The 26,453-nt window shown below is 36.0% G+C and overlaps 1 protein-coding gene across 5 annotated transcripts in view; it reads left to right on the top strand.

Annotated features, from left to right (window-relative positions):
• The window catches only part of LOC113064390 (rho GTPase-activating protein 24-like), a 90,888-nt gene that overhangs the window by 54,610 nt on the left and 9,825 nt on the right, over positions 1–26,453 (top strand). For 2 of the 5 annotated variants that reach the window (XM_026235184.1, XM_026235183.1), the window contains one exon: positions 21,541–21,663. In XM_026235184.1, coding sequence (XP_026090969.1) covers positions 21,541–21,663 — 123 coding nt within the window. Of the gene's footprint in view, positions 1–8,093; positions 8,296–15,563; positions 15,890–21,540; positions 21,664–26,453 lie in introns of those variants that run through there. The other 3 variants (XM_026235185.1, XM_026235187.1, XM_026235186.1) reach the window with 3 other exon arrangements.

The raw sequence follows: 26,453 nt of genomic DNA, 5'->3' as shown, positions 1-26,453 counted from the left end.
CAATAACATCCAGTTACAAGCATGTTTAGTGTTAGCAGTGACATGTGATGTTGAAATTGCAGCGGTCATTTATCAACTGCAGAACTCAGCAGAAATGATGACATTTACTCAAGCAGTCTCAGCGTGGGATTATTAGACGGGGGAAAGCTGCACTGTTAAAAGAAATTACATCTCTGTTTCTCACAGGCAGTCTGCAGGAGAGAACAATCTCAAATTAAATCTTTAATAACTCTTGTTGCGTCAGTGAGAGCCAATGGAGAGACTTTTTTCTTTTTTCACAAAACACATGTAATGTGCAACATACAAGACAAGACATTCTTGTGTTTAAAATATTTGTAAACTATATATTGTGTGTGTGTGTGTGTTTGTGGGGGGGGGGGGGTGCTATATTAATTATATAAAACAACTACATAATTTAACATATATTCAAAAGTATATATTATAATTACAAAAAATCATTAAAATAAAGTATTAATATGTATAGTATTAAAATATTATATTGTAAAATGTATATATATATATATATATATATATATATATATATATATATATATATATATATATATAGTAATTATATATAACCACTGTAATTTTATATTAAACAAAATAATGTCAATGTAAAATAATGTTTAATAAATATTTGTTTGTATGTATGTATATATATATATTGAGAAAATCACCTTTAAAGTTGTCCAAAAACATCCTTAGCAATGAATTTTACTAATGATAATATATGTTTGATATATTCACGGTAAGAAATTTACTAAATATCTTCATGGAACATTTAACATGGATCTTTACCTAATCATTATCCTAATGATTTTTGGCATAATCACAAAATCGATAATTTTGACCCATACCATTTACTTTTGGCTATTGCTACAAATATATCCGTGCTACTTATGGTTTTGTGGTCCAGGGTCACACATATACTTTCATCTGTGAAAAGGCCAGATACTGATCGGTTTCCAGTTTTATTATAAGATGAGCGGATTGTCAGACTGTGATCTGAGGAAGATATCCAGTGATCTAAGACAGTGATGTCCCCTTGTCTTCTCTTTCTCACCTTCCCTCTCTTTTATATCTATCTCTTGTCAGGTTTATGATGTGAAGAGATGTTAAGTTACAGAGCTGGTAACCTCACACCTCTAAACTCTCCTTCTGAGTCAGAGCCAAGAGTCACGGGTTGACGTAGATCCCTTGGCTGCTTGTGGTGTCATGTCTTCTCAGCATCTGCCCAGCTGCTCGGCCTGTGGCCTAGAATGATGAATGATGCCATCAATAAGATGTTATGGTGTTTCCCTTTTAATCAGTCCCTCCAGAAAAACACAGATTTTTTTTTGTGATTGTTGCGGGCAAAAATCCTTGATTTTGAAGCATGTTTTCTTAAAAAATGCGATGGAATATGTGGGACATTTTTGCAATTTTATGCGATGAAATTGCGTGAACTTGCAAAAACTGCGGTTTGATGAAAAAGAGAAAAAAAGGTGATTCCCCCGACACCTTTTTCTCAAAATGGCGCTTTACTTGTGTGAAGTAAACGCAACATTTTTCAACTTTCTGCAAATATATATGTGAGTTTTTTGCAACGAAAATACAGGGATTATGAAATCATGCTAGCCTCGCATATTTTGCTTTCTGAAATCGGCAATTTATGCGAAAAAAGAGCGGCATATTTGAAAAAATGCGACCCCCGCATAAATATGCTGTCTTTGGCTGATTATGCATTAAATCAGGCGATCGCATAATCGCGTTTATCTGGAGGGACTGTTTAATGATCTTTTGGTAAGGTTACAAAATTTCATTTGAACAAACTACCATTTTTAAATTTCCAGTACTCTCTACACCCACAACACCCTTGAATTCACATTGCAATGCTCTTAAAATCATTTAAAATCATTTGAAACGGCATTGCCGCCCCCTAGCAAACACCGCCAACACCCTTTAAGATCGACAAACATTCTCAAAAAACTCTGAACACTTTAGCAATCACTTTGCTGTTAAAAAAACACTCAAATCACCTTAGCAACAGCATATCAATGCCCTAACAACCACCAACAAAAACACTCTAAATCACTCTGGACATCTAAGTGATCTCTGACACCAGAACAGATTAGCCTCTCATGAATGAATGAATAACGGGGCAGTGTGGAACAGAAAGTGTGCTGTGTGTGTACGGGGTGTTTTGGAGGGTGTTTGGGGTGTCCGGGTGCTTGTTTTCCCCCATCTTGCTGAGAGAGAATGAGGTAATGGCATTACAGAGTGTTTCCTAAAGTCCTAAAGCCCAGGTTGACTATCATCAGCATTTTCTCAGCAGCTCTATCTAAGCCCTATCTTACTGCAGTTCTCAATCCCACAATCCCCTCTCTTCTCTGTAAGCTCTTCATTCTGGCAGCTTGCAAGGGCCACCAGCTTTGCCAGAGCAAACAGGCATGATCTGGGCTGGTAAAGCAGACGGGACGCTCGGGGCTTACAATACAAACATTCTTATCAGCCGTCTGAACGCTTTTGGGCCGGACGCTGCATTAGGACTGTCATAATAATCAGAGCAGAGCAACTCGCTTGCAAGTGTGTGTGTGTGCATATTTTGTTAGAGTTTGCATATATATTATATATTATCATCATATAAAACATATAAAACATCATAAACATTTTTTTGATGCTGAGGTCGCTGGATTAAGACTGATCATTGCATATGTGTTGTGTTTTTTATGGCTTAAAAATGATAAAGTTTTGCTGCTTTGCCTGGAAGATATTCCAGAGTTTCATACTTCAGGGCTAGATGTTGAAAGATACTGTTGTCATTGATTGATATTGAAATTTGCCTCAATCTGTGTCTGTTGTCTGACAGCTGCAGCTATTGAGTCCTGTGTTGATTTGATCAGGAGTTTGCTCAAGAGATCCGCTGTGAACACCAGTGTGTACATCAACATTCAGTTCTGCCTTCAAGTGTCATGTTGACATTGATAAATCATAAACTATAGATGCTATATGTGATATCCGCATGCACAATGCATATGGAGCTGTGTTGCTGGCAATATCTGAGATATTTGTCTCTCATATTGATTTGTTGTTGTATATCAGGACAGGGAAGGGACGCAGTGGAATCTGTCTGATAGATTGATGCTTGCAGTGTCAGATTGTTGCCCGAGGCTCTACAAAGGAATTTGATCTCTGAGATGGAAATGTTCAAGTGTAGTGCAGAAATGAAATGTTTATGTGAATAATGATATCTGGAGCTGAGTAGAGGGGTTTAGGACAGCTTTATTTGTCTCTGCTGATGGTGAATGGAAAGTGAGAACTGGGATGCTTGCAAGTGTATCTAACATGTGTCATCATGTGTGTTTCTCAGATTTTGTTTAGGCGAGTATCACTATTTATACAGGTCAAGGGTTCGAGCGAATCTTTAACCTTACATATTAAATAATGTCAAAGTGAGTTGAGCTTTAGCATTTGCTCTCTGGTTATGCTTGTGAATGCCATCCCAGGGGATTCATGGGTAACTGACACATCATGTGCTGTAACACGTGTTGAGTGCATTAGCCTGTTGGACTCAGCTCGGGGGTTCCTGTAGAAAGTATCGTCTGTTATTCAGGGATTATGATCTTCCTGTCAGTACAAAACGCGAGTCTCTTCCGATAACCTAAAATGAAGCTATGCAATGTTTGCGGGATTAAAAAATATTAAAATTAATTCTTCCAGTCCATTTGGTGCACAATTGACTGAAATATTTCAGACTTAAATGCTTGAATTTAGATTTGTAGATAAAAATTAATTATGCCATTTTAGGATTTTATCTTCTTTGTATTTTATTTTATTTAATCTTATTTTGTTTTATTTTTGGTTATAAATTTATAAAGTGAAAAGAATGTTTAATTTTTTTTACAGTAATACATTTCTATAATTATTATACGATAATTAATATATATTATATATTATATAATTATAATAGTTTTATTTTATTTACATATTATTTAAAAAACTATGTTTATTTTAGAAATCATATATTGAGAATTTATTTTTGTCTGTAAAGGAAGACCAAGTGAAGGAAGTTTTTTATTTTTTTTTTTTGGTCTGTACATTTTCCCCAGTCATAGTTTTGATGACTTTATTTTTAAAATAAATGTTTTATTAAATTTTAAATTCAGTTTCATTTTTTATTTAATTTTGTCTTTATTAATTTATTTAAAAGTTTCCCATCAGCAGCTACACCACCATATAAATCTCTCCCACAGGTGTTCTTTGTCAGACCTTTAGGGTAATGATAAAAGCACATATAGTGTGGAAGACATTCACTAACATTCACTAATGTCCTGTGGCCATCTAAACAGACAGAGCTGGGGGTGGGGTGGGGGGGGGGGTCTTGTAGTAATTTATTATGTCATGAGTAGACGTGCCCAATGGAGTGAATTTATTATTTGGTTCAATTACCTGTGCTCTGTAACCTATGTGATTTACTACGACACTGGCAGCTGTGGTGATAAATCATTCCTGGGAGTCATAGGCCTCCATTGCAACCTTGTGTACTGCTATTCCAACCAGGGTAAGTGTCATCTGTGTACCAGCCTGGATATAAACCATCCATCTGACCGAGACGCTAGAGGGACCATTAAAACTGCTAAGGCTTTATTAAGCAGCCTGGATGAGAGAACTGAAAGACTGGACCATTGCTTTGGTGGCTTGTTCTCATATTGGTTTTCAGCTGGTTCATTAGCGTTCATTAATACCAAAGGCTAGCTTCACATAATGAAGCCAGAGCACAAGGAATGTTATTCAGTAATGCTCACATTAATTATTGCTGTGGCAAGCATCCATAAGACTATTGGTCTTACATTTTAAGTCTTTGTAGTGTTGTTTAATGTTGAGTATGGCAGGTTTATTGTTTTCTTAAGTTTAAATCATTCATTTACTTTCTCCTATGTGTTTCCTATCTGTCTGTATCTGACCGATCAGCAGACTTTTAGCAATTCAGCATTACTTGTGTGCTACAGAGCCTCGTAATATTGATAGTACTTGGTGTGCTCTGTAATAGCCATAATAAATTGTATACGGTGTAATAGGACTCACATCTCAAACAGTGTAATGTGACCTGACCTGAGACACAGAGGCTATTTTAGATCACTCAGTGTGAGCACAGAGAGATTTGACTCCTTTGAACCTGAAACACCATTGAACATATTTCTGATAAAGCTGGAAAAGCGTAGCACTGAGAATTCTGATTAATTTTAGTGAGTCTATTCACTTTAATCGATTCTTTTGAACTGATTAATTTGAGTCATTATACAGAAGAATTCCTGCACATCTTGTGTGTGTGTGTGTGTGTGTGTGTGTGTGTGTGTGTGTGTTTTTTACAATATTCATTTGATTAAATACTGAATTAGGAATATTTTAGCTACCAAAGTACAGAACAGTGTACTTACAGACCAGTTATTTATAATAATATCATTTGATTGCATTACTATTATGATTATTATGATGAATCATTTGAATTAAAGAACCAGTTCAAAAGAATGATTAATTCATGAAACAAAAACTGTATTGTAATGGATTTGAACAGTATGCATTAAATTACTAACGTTTCTAGCGTTAATAAAAAGTGTAATTAAATTACTCTGTTTGAGCATGAGTGCATTTGTCTCAGAAAGGGGAAGAACTATCTAGAGTTTGTTTGCCTGAACAAAGAAAGACTGGAAAGATAAAATGGATAGTTCAACCAAAAATGAAAATTCTGTCATTAATTACTCACCCTTGTGTCGTTCCAAACCCGTAAGACCTTCATTCATCTTCAGAACACAAATTAAGACATTTTTTATGAAATCCGAGAGCTTTCTGACCCTATAAATACAGCAATGCAACTTCCACATTCAAGGCCCAGAAAGGAAGAACATTCAATTGTAATTTTATTACTTTTTAGAATACTTTTTGTATGGGTAGAAGTCAAAAATAATGACTCTATTCAACAGTTCTTTCTCTTCCATGTCAGTACCATATCACATTCATATGCATTCCTCTGCTTGTAAACAAGGCACAGTGCATCCGGGTTCTACATCAGCTGAACCACACACGTGTTGTGGTACATTCGTGAACACAAGAAGCTCTTACGGGTTTGGAACAACATGAGGTGATTTTTGGGTGAACTATCCATTTAAATTTCGCCTCCATATTGTTTCCAGTGAGACATCAGCTGCAGTGATCCGAGGTCTCATCCCATTTTGCCCAAAAGCTAAAAGATTGCTTTCTTTTGCTATTGGAGCAAATTAATTTTGTTGTACTTTGCGTTCATCGCTACCCAACTATGATAACCCCAGAAAAGTGAAAAGGGTTCATTGTTTTCTAACAGATTTGTTATGGCTCAAAAGTTGCATCTAATTTCATCTAAATGAGCAGGACGTCCCCTTTTTAAGCTCTTTTCCAATAGAGGCTGGCATCTGTCCTCACAGGTAAGTGTGTATGTCTGTTCTCCCGCGCACGTTAGTGTGGTTCGTATGCAAGACAAGGTTACTTTCACATACGTACAGAGTTACAGTCATGAACCTTGCGCCCACGTAACCATACACTGCACAGCTTACTCCCCCTATCATTAAGACACATTGAAGTGCACTAAGTGGTGTCATATTGAAATGTCAGTGATAGTGCATTGTGGTTGTCTTTTAGGCTGCAAGCTCTTCCAGTTGAGACGTTTAGAGCTGAACAACTTTAGTAGTCTTTCACCATTGCCCTGACCTGGTCTTTTCAATCTCAGTCTCGGTGACTATCAAATGGCTTTAGATGGAGCTTGTGGACACAAGATGTGGGAGTCTGTTGATATGAGTCCATGAGTTGATGGAGAATCAGATAAAGGCAGTCTCCTACTTTCCCCTTCTTTCTCCTCATACCTCTGTAGGGGGCAATGAAACCAGACCCCTGGACATGCACCAGAGGAGCTGGAGATATGAGGCCCATTGTTCAAAGAGAGTCAAATCATTTATCTGCAGTTGGAATGGCGACCATGTTGGTTCAAACCCAATAGACTGCTTGAGTGTTTAATCAGGTTGTGTGGAGATTGGTCTTCGTCACCATCATCAGCGTCCTCAGTTTTAACCTTTTACTATCTTAAACTATAAGATTAGAAAGTTCTCCATTGATGTTTCGGGTTTCTCCTGACTTCGGAGGGAAACACTAGTTCATCACTCCCTAGTAAGGACCAAGAACGTTGTCCTGGGACTGATTACAACTGCTCTCCACTAATCTGTCAAGTATTTAAAGTATTTGTTTAATAAGTAAAGGACAAAATTGCGAAATAAACTGATCTTCAAATAAAGAATAGAAGAAGAAAAAAAGTGGTAATACATAAATACCATATTTTCCAGACTATAAGTCGCACTTTTTTTCATAGTTTGGCTGGTCCTGCGACTTATAGTCAGGTGCGACTTATTTATCAAAATTAATTTGACATGAACCGAGAGAAATGAACTAAGAGACATGAACCAAGAGAAAACATTACCGTCTACAGCCGCGAGAGGGCGCTCTATGCTGCTCAGTGCTCCTGTAGTCTACACTGAAAACATAGAGCGCCCTCTCGTGGCTGTAGACGGTAATGTTTTCTCTTGGTTCTAAATAAATGCGACTTATAGTCCAGTGCAACTTATATATGTTTTTTTCCTCATCATGACGTATTTTTGGACTGATGTGACTTATACTAAGGTGCGACTTATAGTCAGAAAAATACGGTATATGGAAAAAAACTGTCTATAGACAGGTACTCAAACAGTTTAATTGTTAAATTAAACTCAAACAGTTTTGAACAAAGCAAAAAAGTGTTTGTTGGATTTATTAAATTGTTTTTATCATATCAGTACTGGGTTAGGTTAGGGTTAGGGTTAGGGTTAAAGATATGCCACCTTAAACAGTCTTCATAAAAATATACATATCCTCTGAAATTATTTATTCTAAAGTTTGACTGACAGACTCTGGAGAAGGGGTCTGCTTTTCTCTTCTTCTCATTTAAGAGCTCCTGGGTCTGTTGAAACTCTCTATTGTTCACCGAGTAGAGCCAGAGAGAGAGACAGTCCCCTCCCCTTGGGCTCTTTCTTCCCCTCCTCCTCGGCCCTCACTATGGACCAAAGCAGCACTCCTCAAGTCTGCAGGCCCATAGTCTCCTGGAAGACCCACTTTTCTTCCAGCTCTTCCCCACTTCTGAGGCCTCTTCTCAGGGATAGGTAGAGCAGGAGCCCTGCTTGATAATGGAGGTGATGCAACCGGTTGGACATCAGCTATCTCCATTTGGGACATCTGGGTGTCTCTCTGCATCTGCAGGTAATTCTACTGTTCATTTCTACAGTGGCTGCAGATGAAAAGCTTCTGAGATGCTAGAATGATTTACACGATTTGCTGCAAATATTGATTTAGGCTGATTCTTCAAAGTAGATTGTGTGTGTGTATGTATTTAGCTTGCATTGTAATTCATAAGTTTCATAATTCGATATGAATCATAATTTGCATTCATACTGATTGTAACAACATAAATTTAGGCCAGTCATTTTCTATAAACCGTTCAGGCAAATGGTAGATTAATTTGAGTGCTCACAGTTGGCAGTGTGGTTTTATTTGTAGCGATAATTATGTTTGGGCCCTTTATGTCTGTCTGAGTGGGACATTATTTATGAATTTAGACAATTTCATAAACAATTAGTCACAACAAACTGTCTCTGCTTTCTTTCTCGCTCTCTTTCCCCTCAAAACAGTCCTAGTTTCTGTGTTTCTTCATCTCAGATGTGTTGATGGATTTCGGCTGTCTCTTTGAGAACCTCACTTTCACTGTACAGTGTGTGTTTTGCAACTCTGTTTAAATGGTACAAACCTAATATTTGCTTGATATCCCCTTGAATATTCCTTAGCGGCTCTCTTTAGGCTTTTAAAAACTCTTCATGGTAGCTGAGAGGAGTTGAAGCTCGACCAGGATATATGAAATATGTTATGTCTATCCTGGGCAAACAATGCTATACAGCAATTATCCCTTTTCCTGCCAACTCCTGGTGCTTCCTTAGTGTGCAGCGAGCATCTAAATCAAATATTTGCAGCGTTTCACAACACTATTTTGAGAGGAACATAAGAAAAAAGAATTATCTGTATCTTTGCATTGTTGGTGCGACCCCAAAATGATTCATTCAATGATTTATGTGGTGGTTTTGTTAACAAAATGACTGTTGATCTTTAGGATTAGCAAAGTCAATGATGGGAATGCACATAATGGAGTGTTTAAGGGTGAGGGGGCGTTGTGACAGAAGGTATGTGACAGTAATTGCTGCTCACTATAACCCCTTTGTTTGGTTCCACCTGGTTCGGGCCGTCTTATAGCTCAGGTCACTCATTAAAGAGCAGACAAGCTCATATTTGACAAAACCTTGGACCAAGGACATGCACGGGAAGAGACATACAGTACATAAACATATATACATGCCTTCGTGTTTAGAAAAGTATGTTTTATCATTTTTAAAATTCATATGCAATACCATTTAAATGTTTTTTTTTTGTTTCTTTTGAAGTCTTTTATGCTCACCAAGGCTGCATTTATTGAATTATAGTACAATCAAAACTATAAAATTGCAAAATAATTTTATACTTCAAAATAACTGTATTCTATTTTAATATATTTTAAAATGAAATTTAATCTTGTGATGCAAAGCTGAATTTTCAGCATCATTATTCCAGTCTACAGTGTCACATGATCATTCTGAAATCATTCTAACATGCTGATTGCTCCTGAAGAAACATTTTTTATTATCATCAATTTTGAAAACAGTTGTACTGCTTAATATTTTTATGGAAACGGTTCTACTCATCTTCAATCTTAACAAACTTGTGGATAGTAGTTTGAATATTAAATGATTTACATATAAATAATGCATTATATTTATAATCAACATTTTCCACCATCTTGGACAGATTTTTTTCATTTTTTATGGGATTGCATTTTTAGAATATAATGCAGCCTTAAGATTTGGTCAGAAAGAGAGTGTCTGTTTTGCAGGAGCATTTAGCAGATTTTGGAGCATATCTTCCATCTAAAACCTCAAGTCTCATTGCTTTTGTTATTCCCATGAAACTGCACTCTTTCAGAGTCCTGTGTCATGACAGGCTGTCTAGTCTCTTCAGAAGAGCCTGTCTCCCCCATCGCTCCATGCCATCAGTGGCAGATGGTGTGGGTTTTGAGTTGTTAAAGTCTCAGGGTACCTCAAACACAGACACTGGCCCAGAGACTGTCTGGCAGGAGCTCTGACACTTTTATTTCTCTGCAGTCAGAGACAGACCCTTTAAGACTTTAATTAGAGAATTGTCTAGGAAGACTTCTGTTTTCCTTTGATCCTATATTAACAAAACATCTATTATCTTTTATTATATATGTATATACACATGTAAATATATATATATGTATATTAGGGGTGTAACGGTACGTGTATTCGTACTGGACCTTTTCGGTACAGGGCTTTCGGTACGGTGCACGTGTGTACCGAATGACCGAATGCAATATTTTGTGTGCGGAACATATTTTGTGTGCATACATTGCGTACCGTTACACCCCTAATATATATATATATATATATAGTATATAGTATTTTGTATATCACAATAGCCACTTCTACTGGCTTCTGCCAAATCACAAATGAGTGTACAACAGAATAGCACCATTCACTTGGGTTTACTGAAAATGACTTTTGAAGATATAATCCTATTTATTGGTCAACTCTCCTGACAAGCATGAAGTCTCCCTGCTAACTTTTGATTTCACTATAGTACTTGGTTTATCTCATATTATATTTTTCCAGAGAGAAGTGTGAGATTGAGACAGCGTCAGTCAAAGATTTACTGATGAAACAATGGCCTGCTGCGTTATCTGTGCAGCTGATTGGTGGAGAGCAGGGACTGTGAATAGCCAATCATTTACCTTATCTGACATCTGTACATTATACCTGCAAATCTGTTCCCTCACCTTTGAAAGAAGTCAAAGGCCATGGGGTTTAAAAGATAATCATTTTTCCTTTATGATAGATTTTTATTACCCATCTCTTAATTTTGCAGTAAATTTGGACAACAGGATTTGTACAGGATGTGTTTTTATATTATAATTTATAATCATTTATGAATTATTTATTTGTTAATGATTCTAATTATTTAATCAAATTAATATTAATTATCTAGGAATTCTGTATTCAGCAGTGGGCAGCTATTTGCTCCAGGGCCCGGAGAGCAATTGGGGGTTCACTGCCTTGCTCAAGGGCACTTCAGTCTTGGGTATTGATCGTGGAAGAGAGCACTTTTTTATTCACTCCCCCTCACCTATAACTCCTGCTGGCACTGAGACTCGAACCTACGACCTTCAGGTTACAAGTCTGACTCTCTAATCATACATATAATAATACATACATAAATATTTATCTATTTAAAGAATAATAATCAATTTTATATCAATGTGTGTTTAAATATGTTTAATATTGCTGAATCATTTGAATATAATTTAACTGGTTATATATTAATATTTATATTAATTTATGAATCAAAAAATATTTATGATTTAAAAACATTGCAATTATTTTGTAATTAATGTAAATTACCATAACTAAGAATTGAGCATGCAAAATTACTTAGGCCATTCAGTGATAATGTAAGGTAATGTAATGGGACACTTATTGTTCTGTTTTTAATATATGTATGTATATATATATATATATATATATATATATATATATATATATATATATATATATATATATATATATATATATATATATATATACACACACATATATATATATATATATATATATATATATATATATATATATATATATATATATATATATATATATATATATATATATATATATATATATATATATATATATATAAAACTACAATTTAATTAATAATTGTATATTTATTAATTCATTTTATTTTTATATAACTTTTTATAATATAAAATAATTTATATTAATGTTAATTATTTATTGATATTGGCATTTGATTTGATATTATAAATTATTTAAATAATATTTATGTTTTATCATTTTTAAATGTTTAGAAATATAGTCTAGTGTCACATCACCTTTTTAAAAAAGCAGTTTGCTCTTTTTTCATTTATGCCACATGTCTGTTGCAATGCAAGAGCAAAAATGGATGCTCTCTCTATCATCTGGAATATAAAATGCACAGAGTCAAATGGATTTTTAATCAAGTGTTGGATTTATTCCATGACTCTCTAAGATCTAGTTTCAAAATGACTGTGTTATCTTCTGACCGTTCCTTGGGCTGCTGGACGGGCAATCCATCAAATTCTCATCAATTATGTTTCATATTTATCAAGTCGATGGTCTCTGTGCTCAAACGATATGCTTTACAGATCACAACCTGGTTTATTTGCATATTTAAATGTTGTTATAATCAGACGTACTACACCCAGAGTGCAATGAAATTGTTTTATGTGCTTTGACTAATGGAGATGTGTTTACTGCTTAAGCCCTGACATGGGTTGTAAATCCAGGTTAAGATTATTAGGCCCGAACACAACAGTCTGTTTGTGAGCATGTCTAATCCTTCATGCCACTCCTTATCAAGACTGTTTTACTAAGGTCACGATCTGCAACTGCAGTAACTGTGATGTAATGACGTAATGCTGAATTTTTTATCGCAATGTGCAGTGGAGCGATACGATATCAGTATGACAGCTACAAGAATTGATTCAGTGTGTCACTGGACTCAGAGTGCAGTCAGAAACGGCGAGCTTTCCACGCAACAGCATCAATCATTCATGCCACATTAGCGCTAGGAGAAAGAGTTTGTCCCTTAGACAGTCATTTGGTTGTATGTCTGAGACTCGGAAAGAAAGAGCAGAGAAGGAGGAATATGTTTTGTTTGCAGGAGTCGTGGAACATGGAACATGCTAGCTGGAAATTACTGTAAACAATCCTCCTCATTCCTTTACCATGACAACAGGCAACAGTAAACAGTATCAGACAACCGCCTGCAGAACTACAGTAACGACGCTTGAATCAAGAAGGACTGTCACTGTTGAGCTCATATGCAAATTTTAGCCAATCATCATATGTAAATAAGTGTCCAAAAATCAATGTTTTGGGTTTGTTTTACTTGACATTGCTAAGGATCATTTTTAACCCAATACTTTTGTAAAACTAAAAGTTAAAAGTTGTTATTAATCACATTTCATTGACTAATTATTGCGTGAACTATTTCATATTTGTATGAGTAATCGTAATTTGTTCTTATATCCTTGTTCTAATGTTAATGAATTTGGATTGATTTAAATAAGCGTGTCCAAATACGTAATTTATTTTTTTCATGCACAGCTGTACAGTACATACACATAGCTGTGTTGTTATACAAAGAAATCTCACAGCTGATGAAATATATTTAAGATGAAAGTACATTTGGCCACTCAGAGTACAGGTATGTGTATTTTTATTTTATTATTATTATTTTATTTTTTGAAAGTACAAAAGTCAATAGAGTATTATTATTAATGAAAAAGTTTGTATGTTGATTTCACATACAAATTTGTGTATGCACACTTGAAACCCAATGACTGGACGAGTTGCAAAAACTAATGTAGTTGTGGCTCTGTAAAGCTCATGAATATTTAACGAGGTAAGCGTTGAGGTTGATTATGATTGGTCGTCTGTTGCTAATTACTCATTGTTGGAATCTGGCAGAATAGTATCGCTGATAGTTATAGGTATTGTTGTCATTTGAAGCTGTTTAGTGTTCCTTTTTTAGTCTTTCTTTACCCTTTTGTGTTAATCCTTCTAGATTTCTGTCACATTGAAAAATTAAAGATTCATTTTTTTATTGTTTTCTGTGATTGGGATTCCTGTGGATTCATGTCAATGTGCAGCATTAAAAAGTCAAATTACAAGTGTGAAGCTTTGATTTACACGGACCTAAAAGTGACTTTCAAAAAGGCAAAAGTGTCTTGAGACATTATATATATATATATATATATATATATATATATATATATATATATATATATATATATATATATATATATATATATATATATATACACACACACACACAGTATGTGTGTGTGTAGAAAAGTTAAAGTAGTTCAGTAGAATGCAAAAAGGGTTAAGCATAATGTGGAAATCACTTTGAGTTTTGAATGTATCCTTTTCCTCTCCATTGTGGCTATCACAGTCAATATAATGGGTTATATAAGACTTCTTTCATTACGGTCTGCAGATTACATCAAGTACAATTTCTGAAAGAGGAAGCAATAAATCACTTCACTTTCATGATAATCAAAGTTATTTTCCCACGAAGCCATGATGTGACGCTTTAGTTTTGAACTTTGTAACGTTACACTTGGTAGCCCCACCCACAGTCAAATCCCATTGGTTGAAAGTATTGCTTTTATGGCTTTATTCAGTATTAAACATCAAATTGGTTGTAAATGTGTGGACTAGTTAAGATCTCTATTTTGACTCAAGTTGATTATTTGGATTCTGGTGGTCACCAAAAAACACGCGCAGCACATCCCGGATGTTATGGAGGAATAAACAGGAAGAAACAGTACAAATGAGGTCAATGGGTTTCTTGCAAAGGCTAGGCTAGTCATTTCTTTCTGTCACTCGTGTCTGTAAAGGTTATATGGGTTCTTTGCTGTGCTGCTCCTTGGAAAGAGAGAGAAAGGGAAGACAATACACACTAGAAAATCTTTCGGGAGTCAAAGTATGTTTGCATAACAATCCGTTCACACAGTGCAGCCTGTGAATGCCTTCAGACAGCTGCTTGGAAAATGCTTCCTAGACTCCATTGACATCTGAATAAAGACCTTCAGTTGATTATGTCAGTGCAGTTGATGTTAAACCCACAGGCATGCGTGACAGACGTTAGCCCTGAGATTTACTATGCCATCAAACCACCATCCTGAAGATCTCATTTAATTTAATGAGATGAATAAGACTTTGTCTGGGTCAATTGTTAGTAGCCAACTTACTGGATGGACACAGCGGACGCGTTGTTCGTGGAGGAGAAATATTGCTAATCGGTTTACTCATGGTGAATGCAAAGATGAGTAAGATCAGAAATACTGGAGCAGTTGTTCAGGATATCCTGAGGAAGGAGGGTGTGCATTTCTAAATCAGGGAAACAGGAAGAATGCAGGGAATGCTGAATAGTTGACTGAAAAGGAGTCAGCCAAGACTGTGTGTCAGGAGGTCAGGATGACTAGACTAGACTGTGTTGTTTTTTTTATGATTTGCATCATGAAAATAAAGATATGCTTCATTTAATTTTTTTACCAGAAATTTAATATAGAAATTTACCCCACTCCACTCCACGCCCCACCCCCTCAAAAAAACATCTTTATTGCAGTCTGCTTGTATATGAGATGAGGTAATAGACACATAATAACAGTACAAGTTACATTGTTGTTGCTGTGCTTTAAAATACTTTTTTGTATTTTTAAAAGGTGATCCTTTATATCTAAAGAAAAGAAATAAATGAAAACAGCGTCCTCCATTCACAGTCATTGGTCTGTATGACGTCACGCAGCTGTCATCGCACCGAGCGCGTGAGGGAGGGAGGGACTGACAGCGCTGGCGCGCGCGAGGTGCTGGGGTGAGAAGCAGCGCGCGCGGCCGTTTGGAACATAAGTGGGATTTATTTCTGTAGTACTTTGAGTCCACACGCATGTAACAACTACCCGCAGCTGGATACCAAAGGGTTAGTTTGCATACTGAGGCGTTATTTTATAGTGTTGACGTGTGTTGTGGTTTCATTTTGAAGCGCGCAAATCTGAGACTGGAACTGTTGCGTGTGAGATTTCACAGAGTGTAAACAAGACTGGACTGAAATCGCAAATGTGACGTTTAAATGTCAAGAATCTCTAAGGGTGAGTTCATACTGAATGCGTTTGTTCTTGCGTTTCAAAAAACAGATGCAAGGGTCTCGCGACGCGTTTTAACAATTTTTATCCCTCTACCTCATCCTGCATGCACTACGAAAACAATGTTAAAGAAAATTAGTATTATTGTTATAGAATAGAATTGATCTCATTACTGTAAAATGTATGAATCACTTCATTATTTATGGAGAAATTGCTATTAGCACCTTGTGTGAACAGTTACATTTGTTTAAGGTTTATTTAAAAAGTTTTATTTTTGTTATTAGTTTGTATATTGTAGTGTTTTATATTGCATTTTTAAGTTATATATGACATTTATGTTATCAAGTTCAACCCACATTAATAGGTGTTTATGTGCTCTATCTAGTATTTATAGTAGCCTATTATTAACTACAGTTGTTGGTGAACTTGAAGTAATCATGTGGCTTTCCATTGTGCCACATGTAATTATCAGCTCATCTTACACAGATTTTAATCAATCTTAAATATCTAATGTTTATTAACATTGCATGATTCGATGACATGTAACTGTAATATACAGAGTGATCAAATTAACTAAATGATAAAATGTATATATTTAATAAGAAATACTCATTGTATCCATTGTGGAAGGTTAACTTGAAACTATAATATACATCTGTCTGATGTATATGTGCATAGATGAATGCTTAAAAATTATCACAGATATAATGCAATAATGCATCCTGGGTCTTTACATTATAAGGTCACTGTTATATATGTGAACTTGACAGATGTTTTAGATGAAGCATTTTTGTTTGTCTTTCTGGGATTTTTTAAGGTTTGTGCATGTGATGGATTGTTTCATATGTGAGAATTCCATAGGAGCAGCACACACTGATAAACACACTTAGCATGAGAGGAATGTGTGTGTCAGGGGCTCATTCTCATGTTGTTTATTGCACACACACCATGCACCGATGGTTCTTGCTAGGACTATACATTACACTAGGTAAACCTTCTCTCCAGTAGTCAAACACACTGTCAGATGGCTCTCTATAAAGAAATATACTGCTTTATGTGGTGTATGTTTACTTAGTGTTACTTAGTACTTAGTGTCTGTATATGAATCCCTAAAGGAATGGTTCACCCAAAAATGATAATTTGCTGAAAATGTACTCACCTTCAGGACATCCAAGATGCAGATGAATTTGTTTCATCAGAACAGATTTGTTGAAATGTGTCATTACATCACTAGCTCACCAATGGATGCTCTGCAGTGAATGGGTGCCGTCAGAATGAGAGTCCAAACTGATAAAAACACCACAATACTCCACACCACTCCAGTCCATCTACTAGCATCTTGTGAAGAATAAAGCTGTGTGTTTGTAAGAAACAAATCCATCAAGATGATTTCAAGATGATAGGCTACCTTCAAACTGTTGCTAAAATATCAGTAAATCTACACATAATATTGCTTTCTCAAGTGAAAAAGTCATCTTGTCTGAATCGGGAGAGAAATATGCACAAATCAAGAACCATTTACGAATGAAAATAGTCCAAAACAGTTCTAAACAAGAAGATCCATTGCTGAGCAAGTGATGTACTGCAATTTCTCCAAATCTGTTCCAATGAAGAAGCAAACTCATCTACATCTTAAATGGCCTGAGGGTGTGTACATTTTCAGCACATTTTCATTTTTGAGTGAACTATTTCTTTAACGGTGCCAATAAATATATAGGTCATACATGCATATTTATTGGTGCAACATTATATAGGGCAAAATTAACTTAGAAATCCTCAAAAACGATTATACTATTTTGCAAGTATAACCCATATCTATAATTCATTTCACATCTGCATAAGTGCTTTTTAGTGTGTAAGCAGTGTGTCTGGAAAAACATGCACACCAAGAAGCACGCATGATGCAATATTTGGCAGAGTTATGCAGTGATGTTATTTTAAATGTAATTAGCTCATCCATATGCATATTAGCCTCATTTATTGAAGATCGCTGGAGTAGATCTGTCAGCGATGACATCGTGCTTGGCACATTATGGTTCGCTAACTGGCTCAGCCCTGCCCTGGTCATGAAGATGGCTGATTGTTGAACGCTCAGCGGGCACAAAGGGCTCTCGTTAGTCTCCTGAGTATGTGAACTGGCACCAGGATCAATGGCAGCAGGCTTGTGAAAGCCTGGTTCATAATGAACCCTTGAGAGCTCGTCACTCTCCCGCTGCGAGGTAGAGAGAAGCCAAAAGATGGATGGAGAATTCAGAACTTCAAAGCTTCCGTTTATATTTGTGAAAAGGTTGCTGATAATAGAAGAGCATTAGTGGAGTGACATTCAGCCAAGTATGGTGACCCATACTCAGAATTCGTGCTCTGCATTTAAGCCATCCGAAGTGCACACACACAGAGCAGTGGACACACACATACTGTGAACACACACCCGGAGCAGTGGGCAGCCATTCATGCTGCAGCGCCCAGGGAGCAGTTGGGGGTTCGATGCCTTGTCTCAAGGGCACTTAAGTCGTGTTATTGCCAGCCCGAGATTCAAACCCACAACCCCAGGGTTAGGAGTAAAACTCTCTAACCACTAGGCCACGGCTTTAATGGGTCGCCTCTATCTGTACTCATGGGAAAAGTAGCTTAAAGAGCCACATTAGTGTTAATGTACAACCAGGTGATGGAGGAGAGGGTAGAGTGCATGGGTCATAGATCGTTAAATTCATTAGAGAGGAAGGTAATCTATTAGAGTATCTGTGGGTATTAAGAGTGGGGTCAGGGGTCTCTAAAGTCAACTAGAGTGCGGGTTAGTGCTGTTTTATGGGGTAAAATGATTGAAAAGAGAATCACGGGGCAGTAGAAGCAATGCTGACATTGTTTTGAGGGAAATGTGGGATAGTTAGACTCATTTGTTTTAGTTTGGTACTTTGATTCCATGTGAGGCGCTGTTCTAGATTAGAGTCTCTTTTTTTGTGAATGGCATCCGGCCTTTTGAACCAAACTAAAGGCAGAGTAGTCATTTTGTTGTTGCATAACTGCTTATTTTGAGTTTTGTGGTGGAGAAACCTCTACTTTTTTTCCCACTTGTTTACCATTTCAATCCATTTTAATCCATACAGTGAAAGTGAATGGGGAGGGATGTTGCTGAACTCCAAAAATGTCAACAAAAGCATGATAAAAACAAATCTGAAGGTATAATGTAAGTCTTCTAATTATGAACTATAGGACATTCGAATTCATACTTTTATAACGCAATGAGTTTTAATAAAGGTGGGTATATAAAAGCATTGTGTAGTATAAAACAGGTGCTGTGTTAATTAGTAAGCAGTCATTGTTTACTGATAGATAGACTCATTTCTGATTCATTTAGTTTCCTCTTGGTCATCAGACAGTCTGTTCAGGCCTCTTGTGGGAGTGTGCGTGAGTTGTTATATTTGCTCAAGCATTAGGAAGATGAGACCGCAGCAGATGGTCTGTAAACTGTGCTCAAGCAGGACCCCTGTTGAGTCTACCCTTAGTTGCACGCATGCATTCCTGTGTGAGCGGTTCGGTCGATGCACATGCCATGACACTTCAGTCTTGGCTTAAGTTGCCGTTATCTTACCTTCCATTCATCTCCAGCCTCAGGCAGCGGGCTGCAGCTCAGCATTCCAGCCTTTGTCTCCTTCATTTGTAAAACAGGTGTGGATGCAGAAACACTAGTGCAAGTTTCCCAAATGTAATGAAATGGGTTGTGTTGACTTTTCAGATAATCTTTGAATGGTTTTGTTTTAGTTCAAGAAGATGCATCTTAATAGGTGACATGATGACCACCTGTATCATAACAAAGGCCATTTACATGTGTAATAACTTATAAAGGTACAGAAACAAAAGGCCCATGAGACTGCTCACAATGCTTGCTTTTCTCTTTTGTTGGAGGATTTCCTTCTAAAAATGTTATGCTTGCTTGAATGTTTTTTGCTCCAATATGTCTAATTCACCTCAGTATGCAAACTTTTAATCCTAGAACTTGTAATACAGGGCAGGGTTTGTAAATGCAACACCTTCTTTGGCTACCCAATTGAAGGCAAACAGACGTATTTCATAAATGCAACTTCTGCAAATTTGCTCTAGTCTATTCTCTAGACTAGCTCCAAGTCTCCATGACAAAAAAAGCCACAGCATATTTCCGAATGATCAATCGCTCCGTTTCGAGAGGTGCCGTAGAGAAGTCGATGGAAACACTGCTGCCGTTGTTGTTACTTCAACGTTTTCCATCTGATTTGCTTCTCGACAGTCCATAAATACATTTTTAATGGGCGCCAAACTGATCTTGTTGCAGTAGAAAATCGATGCTCAAGACAGGGCAGAGTCCCTGGAGAACTACACAAATGAATACAATGAATAATGTAGTCTTTCACACAAATCATATATCCATTAACTCTTAAAAATCTGCATCAGTGCAAGCATTGGACTGTCGGACTGCTTTTAAAGACTGGTAATCATCTCTTTCCATATGGATGAAGGGCAAAACAAGATATATTTGGTATTGATCAGACTTGTGTTGATGTGTCCTATTTATTTGCTTTAATCATTTGAATCAGCACTGTTAAAATGCAAAAGGGTCTGATGGTATAAGAGCTTAAGTTCCCTGAATGACATTTTATTCTCTAGTGGGTGAATCTTAAACCTGCCAAATAAAAAAGGTCATTTAAAAAATGATTTATAAAAACAAAACAATAAAGTAAATTATCGAATATTAATTTGATAAAATATTTTACATCAGTGTAAATCGATAAGTTATATTTTGCATAAATAAGAAAACTTTTTTGATCATTCTTTTTTTTTATCAAAGTTTAAATTGCTACACTCAGAAAAAAAAGGTACAAAAGCTGTCACTGGGGCGATACCTTTTCAAAAGCTACACTTTAAAATGTCAGCATTAAAATAATGATTATGAGATTTTATTTAAATTATGAACTCTCAGGAAAAACTGCTTTTGTACCTTTTTTCTGAGAGTGTATAATGTAAAAAAAAAAAAATCTCATATTCATTATTGCAATGCTGTCATTAAAAAGATATATATATGTAACATGTATTTTTACTAGTTTATTTATTACAACTGTGAAAATCTTACTTTAAAAAACCTAAGGAGAAAATCCTTTATCTAACACTTTCTACCATTAAAGTGGTCATTTAAATTTCATAAACCAGCTCAAATGGCCCATGCATGCTGTTCTCACAAACAAGACAGACACTTGATTCCCCAGCAGACTAAACATGTGATGTCTCAGACACACCTGTACATCTGTACATAATGGTTCTGAGTCAAAGGTTACTGACAGATCACAGAAGTGTCATTGAAGTTTAGTACACAAAGGCATGTTCTGGCACTCACCTTTAACGGCCAAGACCAGCTCAGGTCTGGATGTTGACAAGTGAAAAGTTTGTTGAAATATCTATGAGCGAGCAAATCAACCCAATCGTCATTGCTTTTGTAAAGGAAAGGTTCTCAGACTAAAAGTAGATAAAGCTTAAGATATTTTAATTTAACTGGCCCTTACAATTGATGACTTTTGATATTACATTTTGATATTTCATGTCAAATGTGGTTGTTGTTGTTTTTTTTTGGTGGTATTTAATAAACTCAACCCAACAAACATCTGACCATTATTTCAATGTTCTCTCTGTAGGGGGCGACAGGGAGCGAATGACATCCAACCATGAGACATATCTACTTATGGCCAGCACACAGAATGACATGGAGGACTGGGTAAAGAGCATCCGCAGGGTGATATGGGCTCCATTTGGAGGAGGTGAGCTTTTGCACCCTGAATAAGTCACCATTGGTTAATGGTTATAAACAGACTAGTCACAGTTTAACTTTGCTTTACTTTACTTACACAGCCTTAACTTTGCTATATATTATACTACTGTATTAGTACTGCACACTGACTAGTTAAAGGAGACAAATGATATTTGAACCTCGGTTTGCAACATTAACAGCTCAAACCTGTGTGAACAGAAATGATGATATTATAAGATCGTCTCCATTAACTTCCATAGTATTTTTCTCCCTTTATGTTCATATAAAGTGTGTGTGTGTGTGTGTGTGTTTATATATATATATATATATATATATATACATTAAGAATTAGACAATATGTTAACTTCTCAAAATTAAAACAAAAACAGGTTCATTATTAATAAGAAAATATCCTTTTTTTGTAATATGTAAATATAAAATCATTATATCATATAAGAGCATTAAAATATATTATGAAATCTGATATCTATCTATCTATCTATCTATCTATCTATCTATCTATCTATCTATATATATATATATATATATATATATATATATATATATATATATATATATAGTAATTTTTTTTATGAGAATGACAAGGGTTTTGACAGTCAGTTTTTAAATGGTTATATTTTAGTGATGGTTTGAAGTAGAAACAAACATATTATTAGATACTCAAAATGATGGAGCAGGTTGCATGTATTCATGTATTTAAATACTCAGTATACATTTATAAAAATTATAAAAAAATAAATGGCATTAGGTCTTTGAGATAGTTAATCAATCACAGTTGTCAATGCGTGAGTGTGTTTGGAGGTGTGCTTATTTTTTTCCGTCTACTCTCCAGGGTCAGTGTAGGGTCTTTTTTTAAGGTTGTTTAGTATCAGGATTTCTGAGAGCACCAAGCCATGTGATACAGACTGACAGCATTAAACATGGAGGGGCAACTTTACCTGCTGGGTTTGGCTTTTCTTTAAGTATTTTGTTCTTGTAAACACACAATTTCATTAAACCAATGTTTAATTACTTTACATAGTCATTTGTAATACCCTGGGTCCACATTTTTGCTTTGCTTGGTTTGTAATCTCGGTAATTACACCGTCTTAACCATTAAACATTAATTTTATAATTGAATTTTGACAAATGGACACTTTGTTTCAACCATATGTGGTTTCACGACCACCCAGGTGCAGTGCATGTGTCTTCCAGACTCTTCTCCTTGACCCTCGGCAGCTCCGTCTTGGACCTGATTTGAGCATGTGTGTGCAGCTGTGCGAGGATGATAATTCATTAGGTCGCAGGCATTGTTTATATTCACTTTAAGATCTAATTAGATTTTGACTTGTTATTTTGCAGTGTGATCACACTTCTGTCAATGAATGTATCGGCTTGCAGCAGTGACATATTATAAATGTCTTCTTTGTAGTTAAAGGAGTATTGACTATCTGAAGCTGATACTCCCAGTGTGATCCAAGAGAGATCACATGTTTGTTAAAAAGTTCAGTTTGTCTAAACAAAGAACTCTATCAACCTACTTGTGACCTGTGGGACAAATAATGCAAGCTTTATTTTAAAATAATGCCAAATATCACCTTGTCCAATATAGATAAAAAATATATATATATTCAAAAAATAATAATAATATGATTGAATATTTTATAATAAATGCTATTTTTTAAATGTATTAAGAAAAACATTTTTTAGTCATTTAAATTAAGCTGAAATAAAATAAATGACTAATATTAAATGAGCAATTTTAACAATCTTAAATGAAAATTTGAAATGTTGCCTTGGCAACTTCAATAAAATAAGTTTAAATGGAAGCACTAAAATTACTAAAACTGAAATAAAAACAGATTCAATCTAAATATATAAACAACAAAAACTAATAAATAGGACAAAAGCACATAACAAATTGACAATAAAATGACAAAGTACATACACATACACAATAACTTAAAATTAAAAGTGAAAAGAAAAAAAATTAAGGAAAAAAAATCTTTTTAATAACTCAACATTTCAAAACATAATTAATACCATAAAAAACTAGTTTAGTGTATAATTAGTGTACCGTATTTTCTGGACTATAAGTCACACTTTTTTTCATAGTTTGGCTGGTCCTGTGACTTATAGTCAGGTGCGACTTATTTATCAAAAATTATTTGACATGAACTGAGAGAAATGAACCAAGAGAAAACATTACCGTCTACAACCGCCATCTACAACGCCCTCTGGCGGCTGTAGACGGTAATGTTTTCTCTTGTTTCTAGGTTCTAAATAAATGTGACTTATAGTGCAGTGCGACTTATATATGTTTTTTTCCTTGTCATGACATATTTTTAGACTGATGCGACTTATACTCAGGTGCGACTTGTAGTCCGAAAAATACATTAATACCCTAAAATAAGTTTCACGTAGCCGAAGCTTTTAATATGCATTGATTTTGTAATCTTGATCGTTTTCCACATTTTAAAAAACGATTAATCGAAAAATAGTTTTTTTTTTACCCAGCCCGAATATATATATTATAGTATAAAGTACTGATAATAAGGAAAGCAGAAGATGAAAACCTCTTTTGTGGAAAAATTTTCGCAAAATGCATAAACCAAGACAATCAAGATTAGAGCTTCTCAAGTTAAAGACGTGACTTCAATTTTATATGCCGTATGTGTTTTACAGTTTTGGTCCCTATATGGCATCTGACTGTGAGAATCTAATACAGGCCTTTTAATGAAGTCATAATTTGCTACTGTTGACACGTCTAATCTTTGTTAAATTAAAAACATCTAGAGCTCATTTAAATGCACATTTACTGTACTCTTTCATTGTTTGAGATGTTAATTTGGGCCTGAAGGTTTAGACAAAGAATATTCATTAAAAAAGCATGTTTTTATTCTTTATTAAAGAAGATTAAAACAGTCTCTCAACATAATCTTTTATCAATGAACTGAAAGACCTTCTAGACTGAGAGTTAGCCTTTTGTGCCCAGCAACGTCGTTCAAATGTCCACAAAAACTCGGCGGTGTGAACCGCAGGAATGAGGGCAGAAGGCTGGGAACAGCCACAACAGACGATTACACGGCTACGAGCTTAGCAGCTTCTTAGCACTAACCTCGGGGGACGGAGGGGAGGGATGTTTTGGCCCTGTCATAGTCTCTGCTGTGAAGTACAGGTCAGGTCTGAGCTTTGCATGGATGGTTCAGTTCGTCTCCTCCCCTTCGAATCCAAACCTCCTTAAATGAGGGGAAAGACTCTGCTTCCAGAAGTACAGAAGTAGAATATACAGGGAATGGCTTCGGGGCAATCTGATGAATCTGTGGACTGAAAGGAGACATTATGAGATAAAAAGAGAGGATCAGAGGAGAGAAGACCAAAGAGACTGCATGAGAAGAGTTCAAAAGGTGCAAGACTGTAACAGGGGACAAAAAGATTCGAGAAAAGACCATCAAAAAAAATGAAGAGACAACCTCAACCTCTTTGAGATGAGATGGGAAGACCTAAAAGGTGCAAGACTGTTATTAGAGGAGAAGATAGGTTTGCAGGTAGAGCGGTCTGCCAGTTCCTCATATTTGATATTTTGTAGGATAAGAGCTGTGCAGCAGCACAAAGAGCACTGTGTGTGAATACGTGAGGTCAGCAGAAAAGCCCTGGACAGCTTGAAGATGGCATGAAGAGCGTGTGTGTCCAGTGTTGTTAATTTAAAGGCAAAGTCAGAGAAACAATTCAGTCCAAATGTGATATTAAAACTCTGAGGATTCTCAAACGCTGTGCTTACAGGAGATCCAGGCTTGAGAAACCAAAGTGTAAACCAGGTGAACCCACTGAAGGGAGAGAAAAACCATCAGGAGATTAGGTTTGGCTGGAAACACAAGTCTTGATTCCTCACAAACTCTTTCCATGGGAAACAAGAAACTCATGCAAGAGCTTCTGCATAAATCATTAAAGAATTGAAGCCAAGTGAATGTCTACATTTGACATTTGTTCCTGTTTGTTAGCCAGATCACCGTCTCACACCTGTGTGGTCACCATTAATAACAGAAATGCATCATTGGACGTTTCTGTTTATTCATCCAGAAAAGGATGTGCAGTGTATAGAAAAGCAAAACTATCTGCTGTACATGAGTCAAGACATTTAGCTTTCATTATTTCGAGTTCCAGTTGAGATCCAGCTTTGGATCTTCTCAAAGTTCCCAAAGCTTTTTCCCATGACTTTGATTGAAGGAAACTCTAACATCACTAGCCAAGAACATTTGGGTGATTTTCCAGCGGTAGTGTGATTGTAAGCCACTTTGGGTTTATTGTTGAAGATGCTCAGAGGCAGACAGTTTGGATGCACCTTCTTGCATCCATTATTTTACTACAGTTTCATGCACAGAAGTTTCTTCCGTAAAATTCGAAGTTGCATTAGCTTCAAACACGGTGAGTCAGACTTCCTTTTGAATGGGAATATTCAAAGAAAATGTGAAATATTGTTTCTCTTATTTCTCCAACCTCTTTTTCCTCTCCATCAGCTTAGGCAGGAAAGGGTGGCAAAACCCTTCTTGTCTTCTAGGCTTAGTTGAGTTTGTACCACCTCGTACCGCATGTCTGTGTCCAGAGACCCGGAAAGCACCACCGATCCAAAGCTTCCAGGAAGTCTGGCCTAATCCCTGCTCATGTGCAGGCCACATGTGAATCACGCTTGTTTTCAGCCCGACTGATGCAGACAAAAGAACAGGGCAGGAGAGGAAGTGTGCGATTTTCTTCTCAGAGAGCGCGACTTGAAAGAATAGCTTAAATCAGGCTTCTTTAGCA

This window comes from Carassius auratus, chromosome 46 (assembly GCF_003368295.1).
Source record: "Carassius auratus strain Wakin chromosome 46, ASM336829v1, whole genome shotgun sequence".
Taxonomy (NCBI): Eukaryota; Metazoa; Chordata; class Actinopteri; order Cypriniformes; family Cyprinidae; genus Carassius; species Carassius auratus.
Note: the sequence above shows the minus strand (reverse complement) of the source record. Positions and strands in the feature narration are given on the sequence as shown.